Source organism: Eupeodes corollae, chromosome 1 (genome assembly GCF_945859685.1).
Source record: "Eupeodes corollae chromosome 1, idEupCoro1.1, whole genome shotgun sequence".
NCBI lineage: Eukaryota > Metazoa > Arthropoda > Insecta > Diptera > Syrphidae > Eupeodes > Eupeodes corollae.
In genome coordinates, this window is record NC_079147.1 from 187,826,113 (window position 1) to 187,850,452 (window position 24,340).

The following is a 24,340-nucleotide window of genomic DNA, read 5'->3' on the forward strand; positions in this document are numbered from 1 at the left end:
AAAGAAGATTCATGCGCTTCTGCCTCCGTTTATTCCTACGGTCCAATAGGCTTGAACTTCCACTGCACAATCATAGGCTCACGCTATAGCCGTTCAAGTATTAGAAGACAAGTTCCTTTACGTCCTACATCAAGCAGATCGAACTATGGTAAAAACAGTCCCCTCAACCAATTGATTTCAGTTTACAAGAAGTATTACTTTTTGGTATATTCCGTTAGCGATGATTTTAATAGTAAAACATTTAAAGTAATTTTTTTCAATACTTCAGTTAAGCTTTTGTTTTTGCAAATTGCTTAAAGCATTGCAAATCTAATATTAGTATTAAGTTCTAACGTTAGTTTGTTTAACGAATTCAATAAATAAATAAGAAACCACTTGTCTACACAGATAAGCCCAAAAGGATCGACGCCTCGGAAGAGAATGTTCGGCACGTTATTGCTGACACATGTACGTCCCCAATCTATGTTGTTCTATGTTGTGGCAGGAAATTATTTGAGCCAATCGCGGAGGCGAATGCCTTTTACTTTAGCGTTTTTTGGCGACTATTTTTATTTGTTTCCAAGCTGGAAATTCGTTAAAATTATCAACAAAAAAACTTACATACATAGTTATTTATTGCTTGCAGTAACGTACACGTAAACTTTCATAGCTCAGTGGTATTTTTTAAAAGTTACAAAAAAAACATAAAATATTCAGAAAAATGCATAAAATCTTCATTTGAATCGACAGTACGGTCCATATAATTTAATGTTTGAAGATTATTTCATGCAAATATTGATTTTGACTGCGCCACAAATGGTCCATCGGCTAAGTCCAATTTCTGCTTACACTTTTCAACATTTCGGCCGGTATCTCATGAATAAATGGTTTAATGTTGTCTTCTAATGCGTCGATTTAAGCGGGCTTGTCTGTATAGACATGAGCTTTAACATAGCCCTACAAAAAATAGTCTAAAGGCTTTAAATCGCACGATCTAGGCGTCCAATTGACCGGTCCCGAACGTGAAATAAAATATTTCCCGAACTCGCCTTTCAATAAGTCCATTGTTGAGCGTGCTGTGTGGCTTGTGGCACCGTCTTGTTGAAACCACATGTAATGCAAGTCAAACTCTTGCATTTTGACAAAAAACAGTTGGATATCATCTCACGGTAACGCTCAACATTCATAGTTACGTTAGGATTCGAATCATCTTTGAAGAAGTACTGTCCAATGATGGCACCAGCCCATGCAATGCTTCTGGCTGATATTCACGCTAAAATCGACAATTCTGCCCATTGAGCCAAAAATGAGCTTCGATTAAAATAAAATGGAAGAAGTGCGCGATGAACTTTCTTAACAGAGCACCAAGCCGCCTTGGTTCAATAAAAAGCTAAGTAACGTAAGCAATAGACAAAACAAGGCTTATAAACGTTTACGGATAGCAGAAAATAAAGATGAACTACAAAATATTTATATCCAATTGGAAAGAGAATTCGATGTTCTTAACAAATTTTTATTTCAAAATTATATTTTATCATTTGAAAATAACCTAAAAAAAATAGTAAGTCATTCTGGCCCTACATCAAGAGTAAAAAAAATTCTATTGGTTTTCCATGGTGTATGAATTACCTTGGGTCAACATTTTCAAATCTATCAAGTATTTGTGATTCCTTCAGCATGGACAGCCGTATATTTGTCTTTTGAATGTAAGACAGATATTGGTTGATTAGAACTAAATATTTCTGAAATTGAAGATTGTCTGTTGAGTTTAAATGAGAACAATAAACCAGGTCCAGACGAAATTCCTAATTTTTAATAGCTCTTTGAAGAACGGCGAAACCCTATTCACAAATCAGGGTCTAAACAGCTAATATCCAACTACCTTCCGATTTGTAAATTGTCGTGTATTCCAAAAATTTTCGAGAAATTGATATATGAAAAACTAACATTTTTAGTTAAGGGACATATTTCACCGTTACAACATGGTTTTGTTGCAGGAGGATCAACAACGACTAATCTTTCTATTTTCTCCAATTTCATTTTAAAAAAATTTGAGGCATTTGATAGAGTAAGTCACTCAATTTTAATTAAGAAATTAAAAAACTTTGGATTTCATTCTAAGTTTTTTAAATGGTTCAAATCTTATCTTAAGGGTCGAGTTCAATTTGTTTGCATTGACAAAAGTTCTCTCAAAACCAATTTTGGTTTCATCTGGTGTGGACCCCTTCTTTTTCTATTTTTTATGAATGACTTACCTAGTATTTTTCTCAATTCTAGTCAACTTCTTTTTGCCGATGGATGACTTAAAGTTTTTTCGTTCCATACAATATAAACGGTGATTTTCTAAGAGCTTGAGAACTTAAAAAAAAAAAAAACGCATAAAATTTGCAAAATCTCATCGATTCTTTATTTGAAACGTTAGATTGGTCCATGACATTTACTTTTTGAAGATAATTTCATTTAAATGCGGCTGCGTCTTAGGTGGTCCATTCAGAAAGTCCAATTTTGGGTAACTTTTTCGAGCATTTCGGCCGGAATAGCCCGAATTTCTTCGGAAATGTTGTCTTCCAAAGCTGGAATAGTTGCTGGCTTATTTGTGTAGACTTTAGACTTGACGTAGCCTCACAAAAAATAGTCTAAAGGCGTCAAATCGCATGATCTTGGTGGCCAACTTACCGGTCCATTCCTTGAGATGAATTGTTCTCCGAAGTTTTCCCTCGAAATGGCCATAGAATCGCGAGCTGTGTGGCATGTAGCGCTATCTTGTTGAAACCACATGTCAACCAAGTTCAGTTCTTCCATTTTTGGCAACAAAAAGTTTGTTAGCATTGAACGATAGCGATCGCCATTCACCGTAACGTTGCGTCCAACAGCATCTTTGAAAAAATACGGTCCAATGATTCCACCAGCGTACAAACCACACCAAACAGTGCATTTTTCGGGATGCATGGGCAGTTTTTGAACGGCTTCTGGTTGCTCTTCACTCCAAATGCGGCAATTTTGCTTATTTACGTAGCCATTCAACCAAAAATGAGCCTCATCGCTGAACAAAATTTGTCGATAAAAAAGCGGAAACACATTTCGAACCGAACACTGATTTTGGTAATAAAATTCAATGATTTGCAAGCGTTGCTCGTTAGTAAGTCTATTCATGATGAAATGTCAAAGCATACTGAGCATCTTTCTCTTTGACACCATGTCTGAAATCCCGCGTGATCTGTCAAATACTAATGCATGAAAATCCTAACCTCAAAAAAATCACCCTTTAGTAATGACTTCCATCTCTTACAAGACGATATTTCGAAATCATCCCAATGGTGCACGAAAAACCAATTATATTTAAATGTCGCTAAATGTCAATGTTTTTCTTTTTACCCCAACTTTTCTAAAATCATCTTTGCATACAAAATTGAAAATCAAGTTCTGGAAAGAGTAAGGAAGAAGAAAGATATTGATTTATTTTTTGACTCTAAACTTAACTTTGTAAAGCACATTGAATTTAGTGCGACCAAAGCAAATTACATGCTCGGTTTTATCAAACGCAATAGCATAGACTTTAAAGACCCTTTTACTCTCAAACCGATTTTTACTTCATATGTAAGAAAAATCTTGGAATATTGTTGTGTTATCTGGGACCCTTTTTATAACATTCAATCTAAAGAATTGAAATGGTCCAAAAAAAATTACAAGATTCCCTCTTAAAAAATTTGGGTGGAACATCGAAACTCCATCATACAAAACTAGATGCCAACTTTTAGCTGTTCAATCTCTTGAAAATAGACGTAAAATGTTGTCTGCGATGTTTACAAATGATATTTTATCATATCATATCAAGTTCTCTTTTTTGTTGTCTTTAATAAATTTGTATGCTCCATCGCGTCAACTTCGAATACGTTGTTTGTTTCGAGAAGATGTACACAGAGTTACTCGTAATAACGCGAAAAATGAACCAGTAACCCGCTGCTGTGTCAATGAAACTTACTTAATTTTAAATTGCATTGATTTTGATTTTCAATTGTAGATCTTCTTTGAAAAATAAACTATTACTGTATTTTCATTTCAATTGATTTTATATTTTAATTAGGTATGAACAATTTAATTATATATTCTTATTTATATTTTATTTGTATATATTTTTCATGTTAATTATATTTTTAGTATTTATATATAACTTAAGTTTATTTAATAAATTGTACACAAGTAAATATTTATTTAGTAGTCTAATTGTAGATTTTTAAATCACATATTGATGAATAAATAAATAAAAAAATAAATACACAAAATAATTGGCAAGCGTTGTTCGTTTGTAAGTTCGTTTATTGTTAAACTATGGACCAAACTAAAGATGTTTGACAGTGAAACTAAACACGAAACGTGCGTCAGCTGTTTAAACCAGTGTTGCCAAAAAGATAATAGCTAAAAAATCACCCTTTAGTATTTATATCAGGCATTATAGAATTTTTCTTAGAACGTCCCAAAAAAACGCTTTTTTATGAGAAAATTAAAAATTTAATTTCCAATAAAAAAGTCCATGCGAAACCACTAAAATAGTTCTTTTTTTTTTTAAATATTCATCCTTACTGGGAAGTTCAATTATCAATCATCAATTTTATTAAATGTCATTGGCATTGTCATTTTCAATTACCTACAACAATATTGGTGACTCATTGTGAATACTTTCTTAATTTATCTATTTTGAATACAAAAAACCAGTATTATTTCGTATGTGAACAATTTTCATCAATTTCCTGGTGACCTGTCAATTTGTATTCTACCAATTCACTTTCGTAATACGGATTTCTATTTGAATCGGTAAATAATCCTCACAATATCGGTGATTATTTCTAGAAATTTACTGTAATTTCTAAAAATTGAACCGAAAATGTATACAAATTTAATGCTAAGTAAACCTTAACGACTAATAATTCGAAAATGTTCAATCTTAGTGTCCATTTCAACGTTTGCAGCCATTTAAAAAAAAACCCGCGTTGATATCGCTTACAACTTACCATATTGAATGAAAAAAAAACTCATAAGGGTTGTCTCAGTTAATTTTACATCTTTTTCCAACTACCCTACCACCCAGCCAATCAACACCTCAAACCACAAAATTGAAATCATGTTATCCTATTATCCTATGTTTCAATCTCTGACTGGACCTACACAATTCAACAACACTTGTTCCCCCTAAATAATGATAATCAAGTGAATTACTTTTTTCGCACCGCCATCCACCAGCCGAACCTTTCTCAAAACACACCCTTCCTTCACGTTCCCGGTCGTAGATCTACCTAGCCCTGTCTGTGTTACTGTTAGTACAGCAACAAAAAACAAACCCAAATACTTAAATAAAAATACTCACCACCATTTTACTTCTGTCATTGTCGTTATTCGTTCATCATCACAAAACGTCACCAAAATAACCTACCCTCAGTCTCGATTTCGCGGTGCGTTTGCCTTCAGTTTTTGTATACTATATATTTTTAACAGAACAGTCAGTGCATTTCCATAACTGACATTTGTGAAACTGTTAAAACCAAGAGGGGGTGGATTTGATGATTGTTTTGATTCTTCGATTCCACTCTGTTCCGCACCTGTGTGTTTCTTTCCATGTGCATTGCAGTGGTGGGATTCTGTCTGATAATGGATGAGCCTGAGCGATGGAGGCGATGATGGTGGTGGATTTAAATTTTGTACCCAAACTATCTTGTATCTTTTGGTAGCCAGCTCGAATCGGTCGTCGCATCATCTTCATCCTTGGATTTTGTTGAACATTCGGTTTCGTATATCGGTTGCGATAGGACGTCTTTGAGCGCGTAAATACCTGATGATAAAATACAAGAACACGATTTTTAAAAAACAATCAAGGACAACCGGCATATTTATTGGAGAAAATTAGCATTTTTCAATTCTTCAATTTAAATATCCAAGTAGTGAGCAATCAACCTTGCGGCAAGTGGTGTTCCTATACTTTCGCAGCGAAACAAAACTCTCTGGGCACCAATTAAATTCAATTTAATTCAATTTAGTGAAAGAAATTAAAATATCTTCATTTTAAGCGGCAAGTCAGTGGAACTTTGAATGTGCATTTTATTGTTTGATACTTGATTTACTATGAGAACCTAACGCCAATTTTGTCAAAGATTCTTCTATTTGATTTGTGTATTTTCTGACTTTGATTTTTAAACAATCAAATTGTTCTTTCGTCATCGTCTCGTTGTCCAGCTCGTCTTTGTTCTAATTGAACGTTTTTTATTAATCAAGTCGTATTTTTTGATTGTACTTGTGTGATACTCGTGCTTATTATTATTAATGAAATCTACAATGGCTGATGAAAGTTTACATTCACCGTTAGATCAAAATATCGATTATCATATAGTGACATTATTTGAACGTTTAGAAGCAATGCGTAAGGATACAAATGGACATCCTTCCATAAGTGCCAGATTATCGAGTACATTGCAACCGAAAAGGAGTATGCATGCAGAAATAAGGACTTTGGAATTTTGGAGGTGAGTGATTTTGTAGATGCAGATGCTACATGCATAACAGAAAACTATTGGGAGTAAAAAAGTAAATGTTTGAATATAAATTCTGCGATAGTTTCTTGAATTTTAAGAATAAGAACGTGTCTCCTGGTTTAAAATTCACATATACTTCAATTTGTATAAAAACTGTAATTTCCTTAAAAGAAATTCGGAAAATAATAAAATTGTTTCTTTTTTTGAAAAATTCTTCAAATCTTTAACCTTTTCTGACTGTTACCCAATTGGCTTATTTTTTTTTTTTAATTTGAAATATTAAATTGAATCTTCCCATGCCAAGCAAAAAATTGTTTAACAATTTGTTTTTTTTTTTTTTATAATCTGTAATTTTTTTCTTGAATGGCGCTCAACACGAGGTCTAATAGAACCCGAAATTTCATATCATGTGCTACTGTATATAATTTGCAAGCTCTCAATCTTAATTATTTCATCCAAAAATATGTATATGATGCACAATTTACAATATAATTATAAAGACAAATCTCGCGTTGGGCGCCATTCTAATTTTGTTTGTTAGTTTAAAAAAAAATTTTATTGTTTCCTTTTTACTTACTCAGCCATTCAAACAAATAAACGTATAAACTTTATAAACTGCCTAAAAGCCTAAGCTTGGTTTTCAATATTTTAAATGCCAACCTTTGTTGGAATTCCAGAAAGTGTCTAGGTGTGCTGTCAAGAGGAACCATTAAATGAGGCAGTAACTTCATTTGTTAAACCTTTGCTTTTTAGTTGATATATTCTTAAGGGTTTCATAACGTAAACCAAGTGAAGCAATCTATAACTAACTCCTTTGGATTGTTGGGTTTGAAACGAAATGGAACTGAAGCTTTCTTTTTCGATGATTTCGAAGAAAAGACTCAAAGTAATACATTTTTAACTAAATATTTTGTCCGCAGTATTTTTAGCGCAAATTATAAACATATCTATTTTATTATATTAGAATATTCTTAAAAATGTTCCAAATACTAGCTGGTAACTTCTAATTCCTCGGTGCAGGATAATTACTTCGAGTACTTTATTTTGCTCTCCGCAAGGTCCTATCTATGTTTCTACCAAAAAAAAAGTTCACAAAAATTGGTAAATTGGTTAAGTTGTGCAGGTGAAACAGAAAGACAGAGATACTTTTAGATACCCTTGTACATTTAATCAGCTCACGCAAGAATAGCTTGAATATTTCGGATAATTGAGCATTTCACCAGTTAATGTCAATTCATATCTAAAAGTTTATAGATATATTTACCTTCTGTTCTTAAACGTTTTCAAAAGCTTGTAGGTACAATGCTTTATCAAGCTAAAGTATTCAATTTTATAAAAAGTAAAGTACCTAGGACAGTTCCCTGATGTACACCATTTTATTTCATATTCTTTATAAATCTAAACAAATTTTCAATCTTAAAGATTTAATTTATTATATGTATTTCTATGAATTTAAGAAAACATTTGTAATGTATTCATAAAACAAGCAGAAGCTTTAAAATCATTAACCCAATAAACAAATAAATCATTTCATCAAAAGAAACAAAATGAACCTGCCACAATAATTATCTGTAAATTATCCCTGTCAGCGTTTAATCCGTTCAATTTATTTTCCCGTTAAAATAAAATAAAATGAAAAACAGAAACAAAAACAAAACAAAGTAAAATCCTTCAGCTTTTCTCTCTCTCACTCTCTCTCAATTATATATCGATAAAAATTCAACAGCTTCTGACAGAAGCACGTAATCTCTTCTTTCATTAAATGATTTTACTCTAGAGCTATGCAATATAGTTGTTGGTAGGTTAGGTATACTTAGGTAGATTTATTTCTAAAGCATCCTCGCGTCTATCTAATTAATTGAACGCATTTTATAAAGAAGGTCAATAGCGATAAAAAGTGTTCATTGTCTTTCCTATTTTCCTTTCTATCTATTTATTTAGATAGGAAATTTCTGCTTTCACTCTTTTTACTTAAAACTTCCTTCCTCTTGTTAATGATAGAGAATCTGGATTCGATTGATTGTTCCTCAAAAAAAATCCTCCTTCTTCAATAAATACCCGATTGATGATAAGTGTGACATCATTGTTTATATATAACAATCTCTTTTGGTTCTCTGATTCCTACAATAGCCCCATACTTCCCATAGAATATGTAGGAACCTATGTAGGTACATCTACTCCTATCAGTTCTTCAAATACCTAACCTATATCGAAATACAAATATTGAATCAAGCAAAATCCAATATCAGCAGCAGAGTTCATTCGTTCAATCGTTCCATTTCGTTCGAAGCAAACGAAGATGGGTCTTTGTTGTGTCGAACAGCTGTATTATCGTTAAGGTAGATAGGTAGGTATAACTAACCTATAACATAACCCGCCAAAAGGTATAGGACACAACGAATGGCGCGGACGTCGTCGTAGTGTTCGTCGTATAGAGATACCTTGAAGGAAAAAGAGTATAAGTAGCAAGAGTCCGAATCAGAATCCGAAGCAGCTGCAAACTTATTTATCATCAAAAAAACACTTTGCCAATATACAGCAAACAACAACAAAATAAGGCAATTTATCACATGGAGGAGTTTGTTTTGTTTTCTTCTTTTTTTAAACGTGTTGCATGGTTCAATTATTAAGAAAAAGAAAAACATAAGAAGATAAAATATAACGAATCGCATCACAAAGAATTAAAAAAGGAAATTTACAGGCTTCTGCTCTCTGGGGTCTGATAGGATCCAAGGAAACTGTCATGTAATTTGCTTGAAGATTTTTAATGTCACCCTTGACTAAGTGACTGACATTTCTGAAAGAAGAAATATGTTTACATTGAAAAACGCGCATTTCTTGTGGTCTATTATGTGTCTTGAAAGTTATTGTGTTAAAAGTCACAGCTTGAAAGATTTTTTTTCTTTTGATTTTGTTCTTTTGTTTCATTTGGGTCTGATATTTCTTTATATTCACTCGAGTGTCACATTTTATTGTGTCTTGTCAGTAGCAATAAGACAGTAATGTCAAATATTTTGTTCGAACACAATAAGTACCATAGCTATGTATAGAAGAAGTGAGGAAGTAATATTTGGCGCCCAACGTCGGACTTCTGATAGTCTTTTCTATAGAAAATATCAAAAACAAAAATTAACATAAATTGTCATTTGTAAAGAAATGAAAAAGGTCCAATGATACCCCTTTGAAAAAATTAAATTGATTGAGGTTTTAGCTTGTGATAATTGGCGCCCAACATGAATACAAAAGAAATATTAACGAACACACTGGAAAAATAATGTATGTACAAAGTTCTCCAAAATTTAAGCGATTTTTCTTAAATTATTGAATTCTTCGTAGCGTAAGTTATATTCGACCAGGAAGTTCATTGCAGTTATATAACTTGCATATGTTTAACTGTCAATCAGTCCTTAATAACTTAAGTCATAATGAACATATTGAATATTACTGTCTCAATAGCTTTCTAATTAAATTTAATAATTGTATTCTCTCTGCTCAGTAAAAAATTAGAAAAGATTCGAAACACTTCTGTAAATTAATAAATATTAAAAGAAAGTCTTAAGGGTTTCCAAACTGTATGAAGTACTCCAATTGTGTATCTTGTGATATGAACGTTATATGCGATTTATTTGCCGATTATTTTAAATCTGTTTATTTGCCTTCTGCCCCGTGTGAACCCTCTGATTTTTCGCCATCTCATGCTATTGGTATTGGAAGTATAGACTTAACTGTTTCTAGTGTTTTTTAAGCTCTAGCTGGTCTTGATGTAAATAAAAGTGCTGAGCCAGATAACATACCCCTTTTGCACTAAAAAAACTGCATTAAGGCTCAGCTTGATTTTCAATTAGTCTTTAAAAAGTGTTCAGTTTTTGGACTGTTGAAAAATCTCTTTGCTCAGAGCAAAATGTGACCAATTATAGGCCTATCTGCAAATTATCAGTGCTCCCAAACATTTTCGAAATGCTTGTTGTAAAAAATTATATTTTTTTGTTAAGTATTTAATATGCAAATACCAGCATGGTTTTGTTTCTGGAAGGTCTACTGCTACAAACCTTTCAATGCTATGCGAATCTGTACTTTGCGGGTTCGAAAATAGTTTACAGACTGATATCATTTTTACAGATTTTGAAAAAGCTTTTGATAAAGTTAATCATAGTATACTTATTTTAAAGCTTTCAAAACTTGGTTTCCATTTTAATTTCATAAAATAGATTTCCTCCTATTTAAAAAATCTCGTTCAGTTTGTAAAAATGGAAAAGTTTAAGTCTAAAATAATTGATGTAACTTCAGGTGTTCCGCAAGGAAGTCATATTTTGCCTTTGTTATTTATCCTTTATATAAATGACATTTCGGTACATTTTAAATACTCGACGTATCTTATGTATGCCGACTGTACAGACTGTATGTATCTACAAGAGGATATCCAAGAACTGGCTGAATGGTGTGAATATCAGAGCCTTACTACATGCCATAGAAAAAGATGCATACCAAATTTGATTATACTATCAACAATACGAGTTAAGAAAGGGTAACGGCAAAAAAGGGAGTTATATTGGATCAAAAGCTTCGTTTAATAAGCACATCGATTACATAGTCAGTAGAGCTAATGGGATGCTAGGGTTTATCAAAAGAAACTTTAGGGATTTTTTCGACCCCTACACCCTCAAATCTTTATATATTGCACTTATTAGATCGGTATTGGAATATTGCAGTATAGTTTGTAACATCTATTATATCACGCATTCTTCTAGAATAGAAAAAATACAAAAAAGTTTTACTAGATATGCTTTCTATAAATTAAATTGAAATATAGAAGTACCAGCTTATCCATCTAGATGCCAGCTTATTGACTTTCAAACGCTTGAAGTAAGGAGAACATATTTTTCAATAATGTTTGTAAAAGATTTAATTTGATCAGATTATCTATTTATTTGCGTTGCAAGAACGAAACGAATAACTGCTTTATGCTTGGACATAATTTTATGATCCCAATTATTAGTTTTTCTATTTCAAACCAAGTGACATTTTCGCTTGTTAAGTTTTGGTATCGCTCAAAATTCTTTCAATAAAAACAGTGGTGCAAACGGTTTAATAACTCACGTTTAATCAAAAAAGCCGATTCTAGTTAAGGCAGTTCCTTTATTTAAAAAGTCTTGTTTAATTTTTTCTTATTCTTAAACACTTTAAACAACTCTTCTAGTTAAAGAACCTGTTCAACAAAATGACAGCAAACTTGCGTGGAAAACCTTTCATCTTCTTATCAAATCAAATCATACGAAAAAATCAAAAAAATAAATTTTAACGTCAAATTCTATAATCCTGCATAAAAATTACAAAGTTATAATTTCAAACAGAAAAAAGTAAAACTTATTAAATATTCCTTAAAAATATACTTGTTTTTATTTTATTTCACTCATTTTGGTGTCATAAAAACTGCATTCTTAATACATCCGTTCGAATTCGGCTTTAAACTGTAGGTCCCCTTTATCCCTGACAACAGTACTCGCTTACAGGGATGGTTGAGAGTTGTAAGTCTTTAGCTCCACCTAATTTTGTTTCCTGTCTATTCAAAAATGTATGTAGTATAATGTATAATGTAGTACCCGTGGCATGATGGTTAGTGCGTTGGACTGTCATGCAAAGGATCTTGGGTTCAATCCCTGCCTGTGCCACCTTAATTAAAAAAAAAAAATAATTTTCGCGGGTACTGCCTCTTGCGAGGAATTGACAAATCCTTCAAGAGTAATTCTTGTCATGAAAAAGTGCTTTCTCAAACTAGCCGTTCGGATTCGGCCTAAAATTGTAGGTCCCTTCCATTCCTGACAACAGTACTCGCACACAGGAATGGTTGAGAGTTGTAAGTCACTAGGCCCTGGTTCACAACGGACTGTTGCGCCACCCCATATTCAAAAATAACTTGATAGACATTTTTTCCGAAAAAATAGTGTAAAGTCACCAAGACGTGCAGTTCTGGAAAAATGAACGCAATTTGGTTTCGGCTACTTAATACATATTTTCTAGATTTTTTCAAAACGGTACCTTGAGTCAAATTCAAGATCTTCAAATGGATAAGTTTGATTTTTAAATACTTTTTGGCTGTCTAAATAGCTCTCTTCTTAAAAATATCAAAATCTTGATCATCAGGACAAAATTTTGTTCTTTTTATGAAAAACGTCAAATGAATAAAAGTTTACTTTAAAAAATGGTAATAAAGCAGTTTGCTGCTTTTAAATTTAGACGAGTGCTTATTAATATTATCAAAAACTCAACCTTCATTGTAAAAGTATTTTTAGATTCGACTTCGAATTTAAAATTGATGCCAGTGTTTCCATTACTTGCCCATGTTCTGCATTTCACTTTTTGTGAATAAACTTTGCGAAAGTGTATTGGGGTGTTCCACAATTCGAAAAAGAAATATTTGACTGGTAACAGTCGAATTGTTTTTTCCTGAACACCGTTTATTTTAATAAATATGATTTTAAAATCAAGAGCCCTATGTAGCTCGGAATATATGGAATCTCGATTTATTAGAGAAAATATGCGTCAAGACAAGGTGTAATGGTCATCATCTGATGAGCCCAACCATTACATCGGGTCGAAACGCATGTATGAACACTTTAAAGCTGGTTTATATTTTCATTTTCATGATTTAAAAAAAAATCGTATTTATTAAAATTCCACAATTCGTTATAGTGAATTGTATTTTCGAACATGCAAGTGGATGTTCTGTATTTTGGTTTTTTTCCATTTTTTTTAACGCATTCAAATTACATTTTTTTATTGCTGTGAATTGATCTTTGATAGCTTCTTTATGTTAGAAATCGGAGTGTTGCGGCAAGTTTTTGAATTGAAGAAAGCGATGAAGTTTATATAAAAGGTTTTATTTCCCTCAGAACATTTAAAAAGGCGCCTTTGCTTAACCTAAAATTACAATGAAAGCTTAAAAGAGAATTTACTTTATTTATCAGAATAATTCTATATAATTTTCACACACATTCTGTCAGGTAAATCCAATATATTTGATTTGTCTCGAAAAATTCGTCTTCTTATTTATTCACTTGAATTCTGAGACCCTACTCGGTAATGCGTTTCGAAAGCAACTATTTTCAAAAACGAATATTTTGTACTCTTTTGTGCTTTTCTAATGCGGATAAAAAATCTAGTACTTACGGAATGACAAATCCGCATTTGGATTTTTCATACCTGGCAATGCTTTTCCGAATGTCATTAGTATTCGAAAACGAAAATTTTCTTCCTACACCAAAAGAGGTAACGAATTGCAATTCGAAAATCGTTTTTAAAGGACACAAAAGGAAAATTAGGTTAAGTTGTTTGAAATAGATAAAATATAAGTAAGGACATAATATTGTTATTCAAAATTTAAGCAAATAAATTCCATTACAGGAAATCATCAGCGAAAAATGTGCATACTAAACAAACGCAATTTGAAATTATGGTGGAATAGTATGACTTGAAGAAAAAAAAGTACACATTGGCAAAAAGACAGATTTCAAAACAAAAAACGAAATTACTACAAAAAAAAATCAGCTTAAACTTTCTTAGCTTGAATTAAAAAGAGAGATATGGCATTTGTAAAGCTGTAAATGTAAAAATAGGCATTACGATAATTGTCAAGTGCTCATAATGACTGAATTTTCCTCATCTTCTATGTGATTTTTTTTTATTTTTTTTTTATTTTTGCTTTGACAAATCTCATAAGAAATACTTCGAGACTCGGCAAATCTATTCTATAAATAGAAAAAAGTACTAGATGATTGTTTTATTCGATTCGAACATTTTAGGAATTCATAAACGAATCGAATATCAGATACGAATCGGATTGGCTTTCGAAACGCAAACGCATCTTTCAATTAAAATTGCCAATAACATTGCATCCATCTTCACAACAGCAAACATTTTACTTCTGAAACAAACTAAAAATGGATGATCCTTTAGTTCTGACAGTTTGAAGCAATTTCGAAGTTTTCGAAATCTATCGAATTGAAGAACATGCAATTTCATTTCACGATCGAAATTCGAAACATGGGCGACTATTTACATTTATGTGGAAATGAAATATTTTTCCTTTACAAGGATAAGCTTAATATTTATTTATTGGTGAATTTTTAATACCGCAACAAGAGTATCCTATTCTGTCAGTTAGATAGGAGTGTCAATAGAACATGTTTTAAATATTAAGGCGACGAAACACCTTTAAGCTTTGACCTTTACAAAACAAAAATGTTTTCTTATTCGGATTTAACTCAGTTCTTTTTGTATTTGCTGTCACTGTACACGACTAAAACATGTTTTAAATATGATGAACCAAGTTGTTTGATTTTCTTGATCTGATCTGATCTAGATCGCATAGTAACATAAACTGAAATAGAGGTGTGTGCGAATGGCGCCCAACGTGGGTATCTTTAAATGAAAATAATTGCTTTTTAAATTATAGAAAAATTGTAAAGTTCAGTTAATTTAAATTATTCAGTTTGACAATAAACTGATCCAAACAATAAAACCAGCACGTTTTTTTAGTTCAAATATAGCAACAGTTCCAAAAAATCTGTATATTTTCAAGTCCTGTTTTTCTAACCATTACTAATTGAATTTTCCTTACAATTCTCTAGGGCATTTTGGCAGTTACAGTGATTATATTTATAGACAAATAAATTCAATTTATACCCTTTCTCTCTCAAAAATATAACCCTCAAAGCTCACACGAACTTCAAAATAACCAACTTCCACAGTAATACCTACCTAATAAATCTTTGCACCCTTCTTCCATCCCTTAGTTATTCTTTCTGACCATAAAACTCTATTAAACTTTATTTACCTATTATACAAATAAATTTCCCTTGTGAACGATGCGATGCATGCAGTATAACATAAATTCCTAAATCCTACTATAATAAAACTAAAATAAATGCAATAAAATATTAATATTAACATCAAAAATTCTTTCAATTAAATTCTATTCTTATATTCGTGTATATGTTCATATTACAGGTCAATAATCTGTGAGTGTTTGGCATCGTTCTTCTATGTTTTCATTGTTTGTGGAGCAGCAGCTGGAGCTGGTGTAGGAGCAAGTGTATCATCGGTTCTATTGGCTACAGCACTGGCATCTGGTTTGGCTATGGCAACATTAACTCAATGTTTTATGAATATCTCTGGTAAGTGTTTTTGAAAATTTTTATTTTTGTTTTATTTTTATGAAAGAAAGTTTATAGCTATCTCCATTATCTATAGAAAATGTCAAGCTTTGAAAAAGTATACACTTTTGTTTGAGCTAAACAACAAAAAGAAGAGGAAGAAAACAACAACTTTGTGCTTCCCAAAAAATACCCTATGTTTATAAAAGGGAGTAAAAACCCTTCTTTGTTTAAACACAATTAGTTCTTGAATTTTTGTTTTTACTGTCACTCTCCTCTTTCTCTCTTTCTCTTTACTCTTTGGTCTTGGAAAAATAACAAAGAGAATGTACACCCTTTATCTTCTTCAATCATCTTTTCTTGCTTCTAGATTTGATTTTAACATTTTGCTTCGTTTTTTCGTCTTTTGAAAGGTTAAACCTTAGCAGTAGTCGTTGGAGTTGGAGTTTTTGAGATAAGGAAAGAAATCCTTCAAGCATGGCATTTATTTGATTCTTTGTATTTTATTTTCTTCTTTTATTTCAAGAGCAACAAGTTCCCTTATTCCGATCAAAACAAAAGAACAATCACTAGCGAAACGGAACCAATATGGAAGTTCTTTTTCTTCTTCTTATTTACCATGATTTGCGGTTTTGGTTGTTTTCTTTTATAATTCACTTTCGAATTCAAACCTTAAATTGTTGTTTTTCTGAATTTGAATGGAATTTTAAATGAATTGTCACTCTATGGTTGAGAGGTTTTGTGATGTTTGATTCCTTATACTCGTATATCATTTTGGTTCTCAAGTTATAAGAACAACATAAATGACTTGTAATTTCAGGCTTATCTTTTATGGTTTGCTTTTGTTTTTAGGGGTTTGGAGTGTTTTCTTTTGGGATATGACATTTCATTGATAGTCAAATTTCATTTGGCTGTCAAAAATGTTATTTTCACATTTTTATCTTGACGTGGTGTTTAGAAAATTGAATCATTGGTTTTGAGGTTAAACTTTTGACAGCACAAACATTTCTGTTTAAGGCTATGGTTTGAAGGTGTATTTAGGAGTATTTCAAGATGTAAAACCAATGAATTTCATTTAGAAACAAGATATGTGAATGATCAAATTTTTTCTTGTGTTTGAGAAAAGTCAAAATAAATCACAAAAAATGAGCCTAATATGAACAAGTCTAGTTTAATAAAAAAAACTCCAAACTCTTCACTTTGATGAAACTGACACCCATATTAAATAAACTATTTATCAAACCATTGTTTCATGATATATATTTTTAAAGTTTTAACGTTTATTAAATGACCACAATGCGAAATGTTGCAAACATCGATTGTTTTGAGGTAATTTTCGACCACTTTGACACATATTTACGAATGTTGGTTTTTAAGTCTTCAAGAGTTAGCCAGTTGACATCGCCACGACGAAAAATTACGCTACCAGGAAATGTGTTTTGCAATAAAGCCATATTCGTTTGAAAATTTTGTTTAAAAAATCGCCGTCCACTGCCTGTTGTTCAAGCACCCATTCGACGTATCCAAATTGATCCAAATGCAGAACACGCCATAATGTGCACTAAAACAGTCCTAATTCCTAAGAATGTGACGAGAAGTTGACACATTGGTCTGTAACCCATTGGTTACAAATTCAAATTTCTTCAGATTGTTGCCAATTGCTTGCGTAGTTGAACGACTATGAAAACCATAATCTCGTCTTTAAGCACGATATATAGATAGGTGTGGCAGAATCACCATTTTTGTAGTAGGTTTTAACAATTTGTATGCGTTGTACAATAGTTAAACGAACCATTTTTGTACAGTCACACTTTCAACTAAAAAAAATAAAATTTGTTTAACAACTTAGTTTGACAGATGTCAAAATCCCAGCTTTATATTATTAAAACCTCAATATGGATTTATAAGATTCTTGGAAAGTTTTGACTGTGTGCCCACCTTTAAGATTTTGCTCCCACCGAAACAAAAAAATATCCATCTAATGGTTGAACAATTTCCACCATCAATCAAAATTAATTTACTTGTCAAAAGTTACTCCAATTCTTTTTTTATAAATTTGCAAAATTTTGATTGATTTTAGTTTTGCCTTCCTTTTGTTAAACCCGTTCATTCATTAATTTCATATTTTGTTTTCCTTATCTCTCACTCATAAAATTTTGCATCAATTTATTTTATTCCTTTATTACAGGTGCACATATTAATCCTGCAGTGACGTTAGCATCATGTGTCATCCGGATAGTAACACCATTGCGTGCTGCAATGTACATAACTGCCCAATGTGGTGGTGGAATAGCTGGGGCAGCTTTACTTTATGGGTAAGTCAAACGATACAAATAGCAATTAAATGTATTTTAAAAATTCTTTTTGTATATAACCTACAAAGGTATTTCAAAAACAAAACAAAAATCGAAATGTATATGAACTGGGAATTGCATTTTATATTATTTTATCCCATAAGTATCAAGCACAATTTTTTGTAAATTCTGCTTTAAAATTTTTAATTTTTTCTTTAAAACAAAATCAAAAATTTATGAATTGTAATCAAATCTGACCTCTGACGTGTCCCTGTGTGTTTCTGTTTGTTGAACTGTCAGTTTGGTTATGGCTAGTTGGTTCACTGACATTTTGTGTACAAGTACTTCTCAACAATATACAGTTAACCAAACAACCCTTGTAACTTTAGCCACCTCCAGGGTTATGAACTCTTAAACTTCTTCAATTTCATCCGTTTAAGACGATAAGTTTTTTTTTTCTGTTTTTCCTTTATTTCTTCTACACAAAACTGTAATGAAAATATTCCTCTTGTTTTTCTGTTGACAGTTCTTAATATGTTCCAAGTTTACATAAGGTCATGTATCATAATGTTCATAGTTGCTCAGAATAGTGTCTCCAACACTTGTCTCATATTTATTGTGTACATAGCTTTTTCTACTCTTTACTATGTATATGTGGATAAGAAAGAAAATAATGAAACAGGAAATAAACTTGAATGACTATGAGGCTAAGGGTAAGTACCTACCTACCAGGTGTAGATGATGGTGTATACCTACCTGTCCAAGCATATTGTACTATTCCTTCCTATCTGTCATTTTGACACTGGGTAATTCTATTCTTCTTCTTTTTTATTTTGCATTTAATGTTTTTGTTGGTTATCCTCGCATTTTCATGTTCTGTAAGAACTTTTTTCTCAGGACTCTCACCTTGCTTTATCTCCTTGTTTTAGAAAATGCAAGAGTAAACATTATGCCCTTGTGGTAGATGCTCGACAATGGACATTTGAGCATATCAAATGTCATGATGTTATATTTGTTTTGCCTGTGCCCTTAAAATATTTTGTTGTCTCCCTCCTCCTAAGAAGACACATAACTTAGTGATGATGGGAGAGACTCAAATGTCAACAAGAACAACAACAACAATACAAATTGTCATTTTGGCAGAAAACAATAAAAATCTATATACACATACCTTTGCTCTGATGACAAATAATACGAATATAGGTTTGTGTGTCGATGTGCTGCACACAAGTAGACAAAAGAAAAAAACAAAAACTAGAAAACTAATGGGCTGCTTCGAAATGACAGTTTCAGGAAATGCTAATGTCAAGTACATCACTAACCGGAAAAATGAACTGTTCAGCTTTATTTTCGGAGGTTGGCACCAAAAAGAAGAGTGTATTGGCAAACTTAATAAAAAAAGAAGAACAAAAATAAACTGCTAAATCCTCATCGCAGTTTCCTTATTGCATTCCGCATGATGTATATTAAAATGGGGGAAAAAAGGTAACAGAAATAAGAGTAGGTACCTAAAACGCTAAGAAATGGCCACTTGCTGTTAAAACTTCAAAACCCTTTTTTCTTTTCTTTGCGTTTCGTTTAGTTCTGTTTGTTTTATGTTGAAAATCATTTTGGCCTCAATTTTAACATTTTTGCCGTGTGCTAAAATCAAGGCAAAGAAAAAAGGAATCATCAGAAGTGGAAAATGGCATTTTTAAAAAAACAATAGCTAACGGGATGGGGGGCCCTTCAAACATTGACGTCGTCGTCGTCATTCTCGTCCTCGTCGACTGACGGATGATTTTTTTTCTCTCTTCCTCTCACCACTTGTTAAATTGAAGAAGTCAGTCAACAAAAATGAAAGCGAAGTGTAAACGTACCTTTTTCCTGTGTGTTTAATGTGTATTTTTGTTGTTATTTGCTCTAAACTGTTGGTTGAATGAATGTAAATAAATAAATGTTACATTTAACTCCAATGAGAACTAATATAATACTGGGAAAAAGAATTTAATTTACACAGAGAAAGTTTGTTAATTTTTTCTTTTACATTTAGCTTTTATTTGAAGTTCTCATGCAAAATTTATTTTGTGGTTTTGTTGATCGTTTGTTGTTGCAATTATTTTGTCCAATATGTTGTGATTATTTTTGTAAAAGAATAATTTCGGCTTTAAATGGCCAAGGGCTTTTTTGGTTTTAAATAATATGAGCTTGGTTTTGTTCAAATTGCGGTATATAACTGAATGCTGATTGCTACAACTGAAATTATTCGCATTTGAGATTGATAAAAAAACGTCATTTCGTGTGAACTTTTAAGGACCACCTAAATTTATTCAAAATTGTCACATATCTGTCAACTTTACAACAACATGTCACAGCCTTGTTAAATATATAACTAGTTTAATTGTACAGATACGAATTAACTGATAATTTAAGTCAGATTTAATTGAAGATTGTTTCCAGGTCTTAAATGACAACAAATATAATATTGAAACGTGCGTCCATACCCTCAAAAGTGAATTCTGTCAAATATAAGACAAGACATTCGTGCACGCTGTCAAAGTCTTATTCGAATTCTTTTGAACTTTAGATTCTAGTCACTTAAACTGTCAATGAGTTAGTTAGGAATGAATGACATTTCCGAAAAGCATTGCAAACAAAGAGGTCAAGGGGTTTTCTTTGTCAACTTTTTAAATCAGATTTTTCTTAAAAATAAAATCACATAAAGTACTCAACGCCATCACGATGTGATTCTGCGTAACGCACTTTAATCGAAAAATGAAAGACTTCTTTAATTTCATCGAATTTAACAACATCTGGCAGTTGGAAAATTAAAGCAAAGAACCAGAACATTTATATACGAGTATCTGCCATCATAAATCTCAGAAAAAGAACCAATCTTATTAATTTCATTCGCACTCCAGGAACGTTCCATAAAAGATCTTTCTTGTTTATATGTTATGTGTGCCCATTACCTATTTTAGGTAGACAATTACACATGCACATACCACGAACTGTTGCTTTTTTGTTTCACTTAAAAAAGGAAGACTTCATTTCAGGAGCAAAGACTTCTTCACAAGCCTATATAATATACCTTCAGAAAAAAGGCGGGAAAGAAGAAAAATTAAATCTTTACCACGCACTTCCATTCCATCTCAAGGCCCCAAAAAGTAAGATCATTTTCTTCTTGTACATCTTTTTCTTCCAAACATCAATCTGTCCATCTGTGGCAAGAACCAAAGCAAAAACAAAAAGTGAAAGATTTTAAATTCCAGTCAGTGATCTGAAATCTGGATAAATGATGGTGCTGGATGGATGTGTTCACTTTTCGGGAACAGATGTTGTACAGACAAAAGACAAGGAGATGCAGACAATTCCCAAAATATCTTTTTAGGTATACTTAATAAAAAAGGAACGATTCAAAAGAAAGCGTCCTCTATTACAAAAAAAAATATCTTTATACCTCCAAAATAAACAACTAGAACCAAGCCTTGCTATAGATAAAGGATCTAGGATCCTTATTAGATTCCCTATGTCTGTACTGTGTAGAGGCACCGGTTGTAATATGTGTGACGTTTCGAATTGACTCAACATTTATTTTGTTGTACAGTGTAATGCGTAGGTATTAAGTGGCTTATACTGTGATTTTTGTGTGTGACGTAGGAAATAGGAGATCCTTTATCAAGGATTCGTTCCACATAAAATCGAGCGATAAACAAAGATAGAAATATAGTAAAATTTCTAAAGTAAGAACAACAAAAAACGAAATAGATAAAGGTTAGGTATATTTCCTATTTGACGCAGATGTTTTCGTTGCAGTTGAATAGAATTAAAAACAATCTTAAGATGAAAGCCACGCACAGGATGCGGTGGTTATTATGAGTTGTTTTTGGGATTATAGTTTCTTCAAATAGGACAAATATCCTGCAAGTTGTATGCTTTACTTTTATACGATAATGTCATAAATATAGAAAGATTTAATTTTGTTAAATTATGTCAACACTGACATTAGTTATTAGACAATTGGAAAAAGAACTGCCTTTCTACAGTCTTTATATACTTTGATAAATTAGTCATGTTCAATACGCCATCTTGCTGTAATAATGCTTAGTAATTAAAGTGCCAATTCGAATCAATATATCATTTTCAATTGCTTTGCGCTAAGATTCAGAACGCACATTGACTTTTAAAGTTCCAAAAAACTTTGTTTTTACAGGAGAAACAGATTTACGCAGCAACTTTAAGTTTGCTTGATAATTGAAGTGCAAATCCGAAGCTACATATATATCATTCTCAATTGCTTTGCGCTAAGATTAAGAACGCCCATTGACATTTATAATGCCAACAACAAAAAACACCAAAAATGTTGTTTTTACGGGGGAAACAGAATGACACATCAACTTTAACAGCAACGAAAAATTAAACTTCAAAATTCAAGCACTTTTAATAACATACAAAAAAAAATAGTTAAAAAAAATTGTAAATTATGTACAAAAACTGTGTGTAGTAATGATGGTTGTCACATTTGGATTTGAACGTTAATAGACCTGAACAATGTCAACTTATAAGTTGGTAACGGGCAGATTCAGACAACATGAAGGAGCTAGCTGTCTTTCAAGTGTCATAAACTTCAAACTCAAAACTTTACTTCATTAATCTCAACCTTCAGTTTGAAAATTGTTACAAAACACCCCTCAGGCAAGCTACAATTTCATCTCGAGTTGTATTTAAAAGAAATATTACTTATTCCTTTACCAATTTGACAAAGACTCTTTTAATTTTAAACATTAAATAAAATAGTTTAGAAAATAAATAAATCATAGGGCAGTGAAGTTCAGCTTTCAGTTAAATGAAAAGACTTGATGAACTGTCATTTTGACATAAGTAGACTTGACTTGATAGCTAGGCACATTTTTCTTGTCTTAGTCAACTTTTCAACAAAATTGTCTTTATCGGAAGGCAATTTTTTGGCAGCTGGCCAATCAGATACTAAAAACATCTCTTACTTCAAATTTGTTATGTCATCTGAACCTGCCCAACATTTGCACTGCGATAAAGAATTGTATTTAGGTCTAACTCAACGTAAGATAATGTGTTGTCGCTGTAAATGTATTCAAACCATTTAAAACCAAACTCTGAAAAATGTGAGGTAGTTGTCAAAGGTGTTGTTTCCGTTTCTCGCTTTATGTCATTTATTCAGTTAATATGTTTTCTTTCTGTTAGCTTCAATGGAAAATAAGGAAAGAACAGCAAAACATAAGACAGAAGTGACACTCCTAATTGCAAAATCTGTTTTTTTGATTCAAATATGACCATTTTGTGCTTTAATTAGTTACAAAACATTTAATACAAAATGGTGGTAAATAAAATTTTAAAAAACCAATATTACATCAAATCACACACTTTATTGAATCTACTACAATTTCAATATGTCATTTTCTTTGAAACGATAAGAAATACCCAAGTGACAGCGTGTAAATATGAATTGCAAAATATTCATCAAAAGCAATCACTTGGGTTGATCTCTTGAAAAATAAAAATAATACATAAAAATGATATGACTTATGAGACGATAGTTCAAAGATAAATAAAGACATTTCAAAAGGAGCAATAACATTCGTATATATAGACTTCATCTTCTGTCACAGAACTTATGCACACAACAGGGAGAGACATGAACTCTATTGAAAAGAAATACATACCGTACCGGCAAACCTAAAGTAAATACCTTATGCTTAGTATTTTGGTATTTTTTTAAGGCCACATGAAAATACCAATCTAAAAAAAGATATTGAAAGAAAATCTTAAATCGAATAGAGGCTTATTTTTGATAGAGAAAGTCTATAGGTAAGTGCTTAGGCATACTGTCACTTTAACCCTTTTTTATCTCTCCCGCAAAAAAGTGCATAGAATAATCCTTTATGGTTTTTTGATTGAACATAACTTTGGTTGAACCACTTCAATAGACACTAAAGGAGAATAACGAACAAAAATATTCAATACGAACCCTAAAAAAGATCTGTTTCTCCCCAAAAAGAAACTCATATCGTGCATGACCTCAGAACTGTCAAACTAATATGATAGAAAGAAAGGAACATAAATACAAATGTCATCTAAATAAAAACGAAATCGAATGAGGTCATATGTGTGCATTCTTTTTTATTGCGATAGTCTGGTTTTTAGAAATAAATTTGTTTAGGGTCAGATTGCATTATAAAAAATATACCTACTTGACAATAAGGTTAAGTAAAGAGGATTGAATTATTGTAGGAAAATAAACCCCAGCTATTTAAGATTGCGCATACAACAAGAACGATTTATATATTTTATCGAAAGGATTGTTGCAATGTGCCATGAGCAAACTAGGTCTAAGGGTTAAGTGGTTATGAACAATAATAATGTCGCTGGTTTATAGGTG

At 31.9% G+C, this 24,340-nt stretch overlaps 2 protein-coding genes across 3 annotated transcripts in view; one reads left to right on the forward strand and one right to left on the reverse strand.

The window, feature by feature from the left end:
• Positions 1-24,340, reverse strand: part of LOC129938910 (uncharacterized) — a 406,682-nt gene that overhangs the window by 188,571 nt on the left and 193,771 nt on the right. The gene's annotated exons all lie outside the window — the stretch shown is intronic.
• Positions 1-24,340, forward strand: part of LOC129938837 (neurogenic protein big brain) — a 96,632-nt gene that overhangs the window by 36,846 nt on the left and 35,446 nt on the right. The window contains exons 1-3 of one of the 2 annotated variants that reach the window (XM_056046633.1): positions 5,716-6,491; positions 15,507-15,673; positions 17,841-17,967. In XM_056046633.1, coding sequence (XP_055902608.1) covers positions 6,292-6,491; positions 15,507-15,673; positions 17,841-17,967 — 494 coding nt within the window. In that variant the 5' untranslated portion in view covers positions 5,716-6,291. Of the gene's footprint in view, positions 1-5,715; positions 6,492-15,506; positions 15,674-17,840; positions 17,968-24,340 lie in introns of those variants that run through there. The other variant, XM_056046642.1, reaches the window with a different exon arrangement.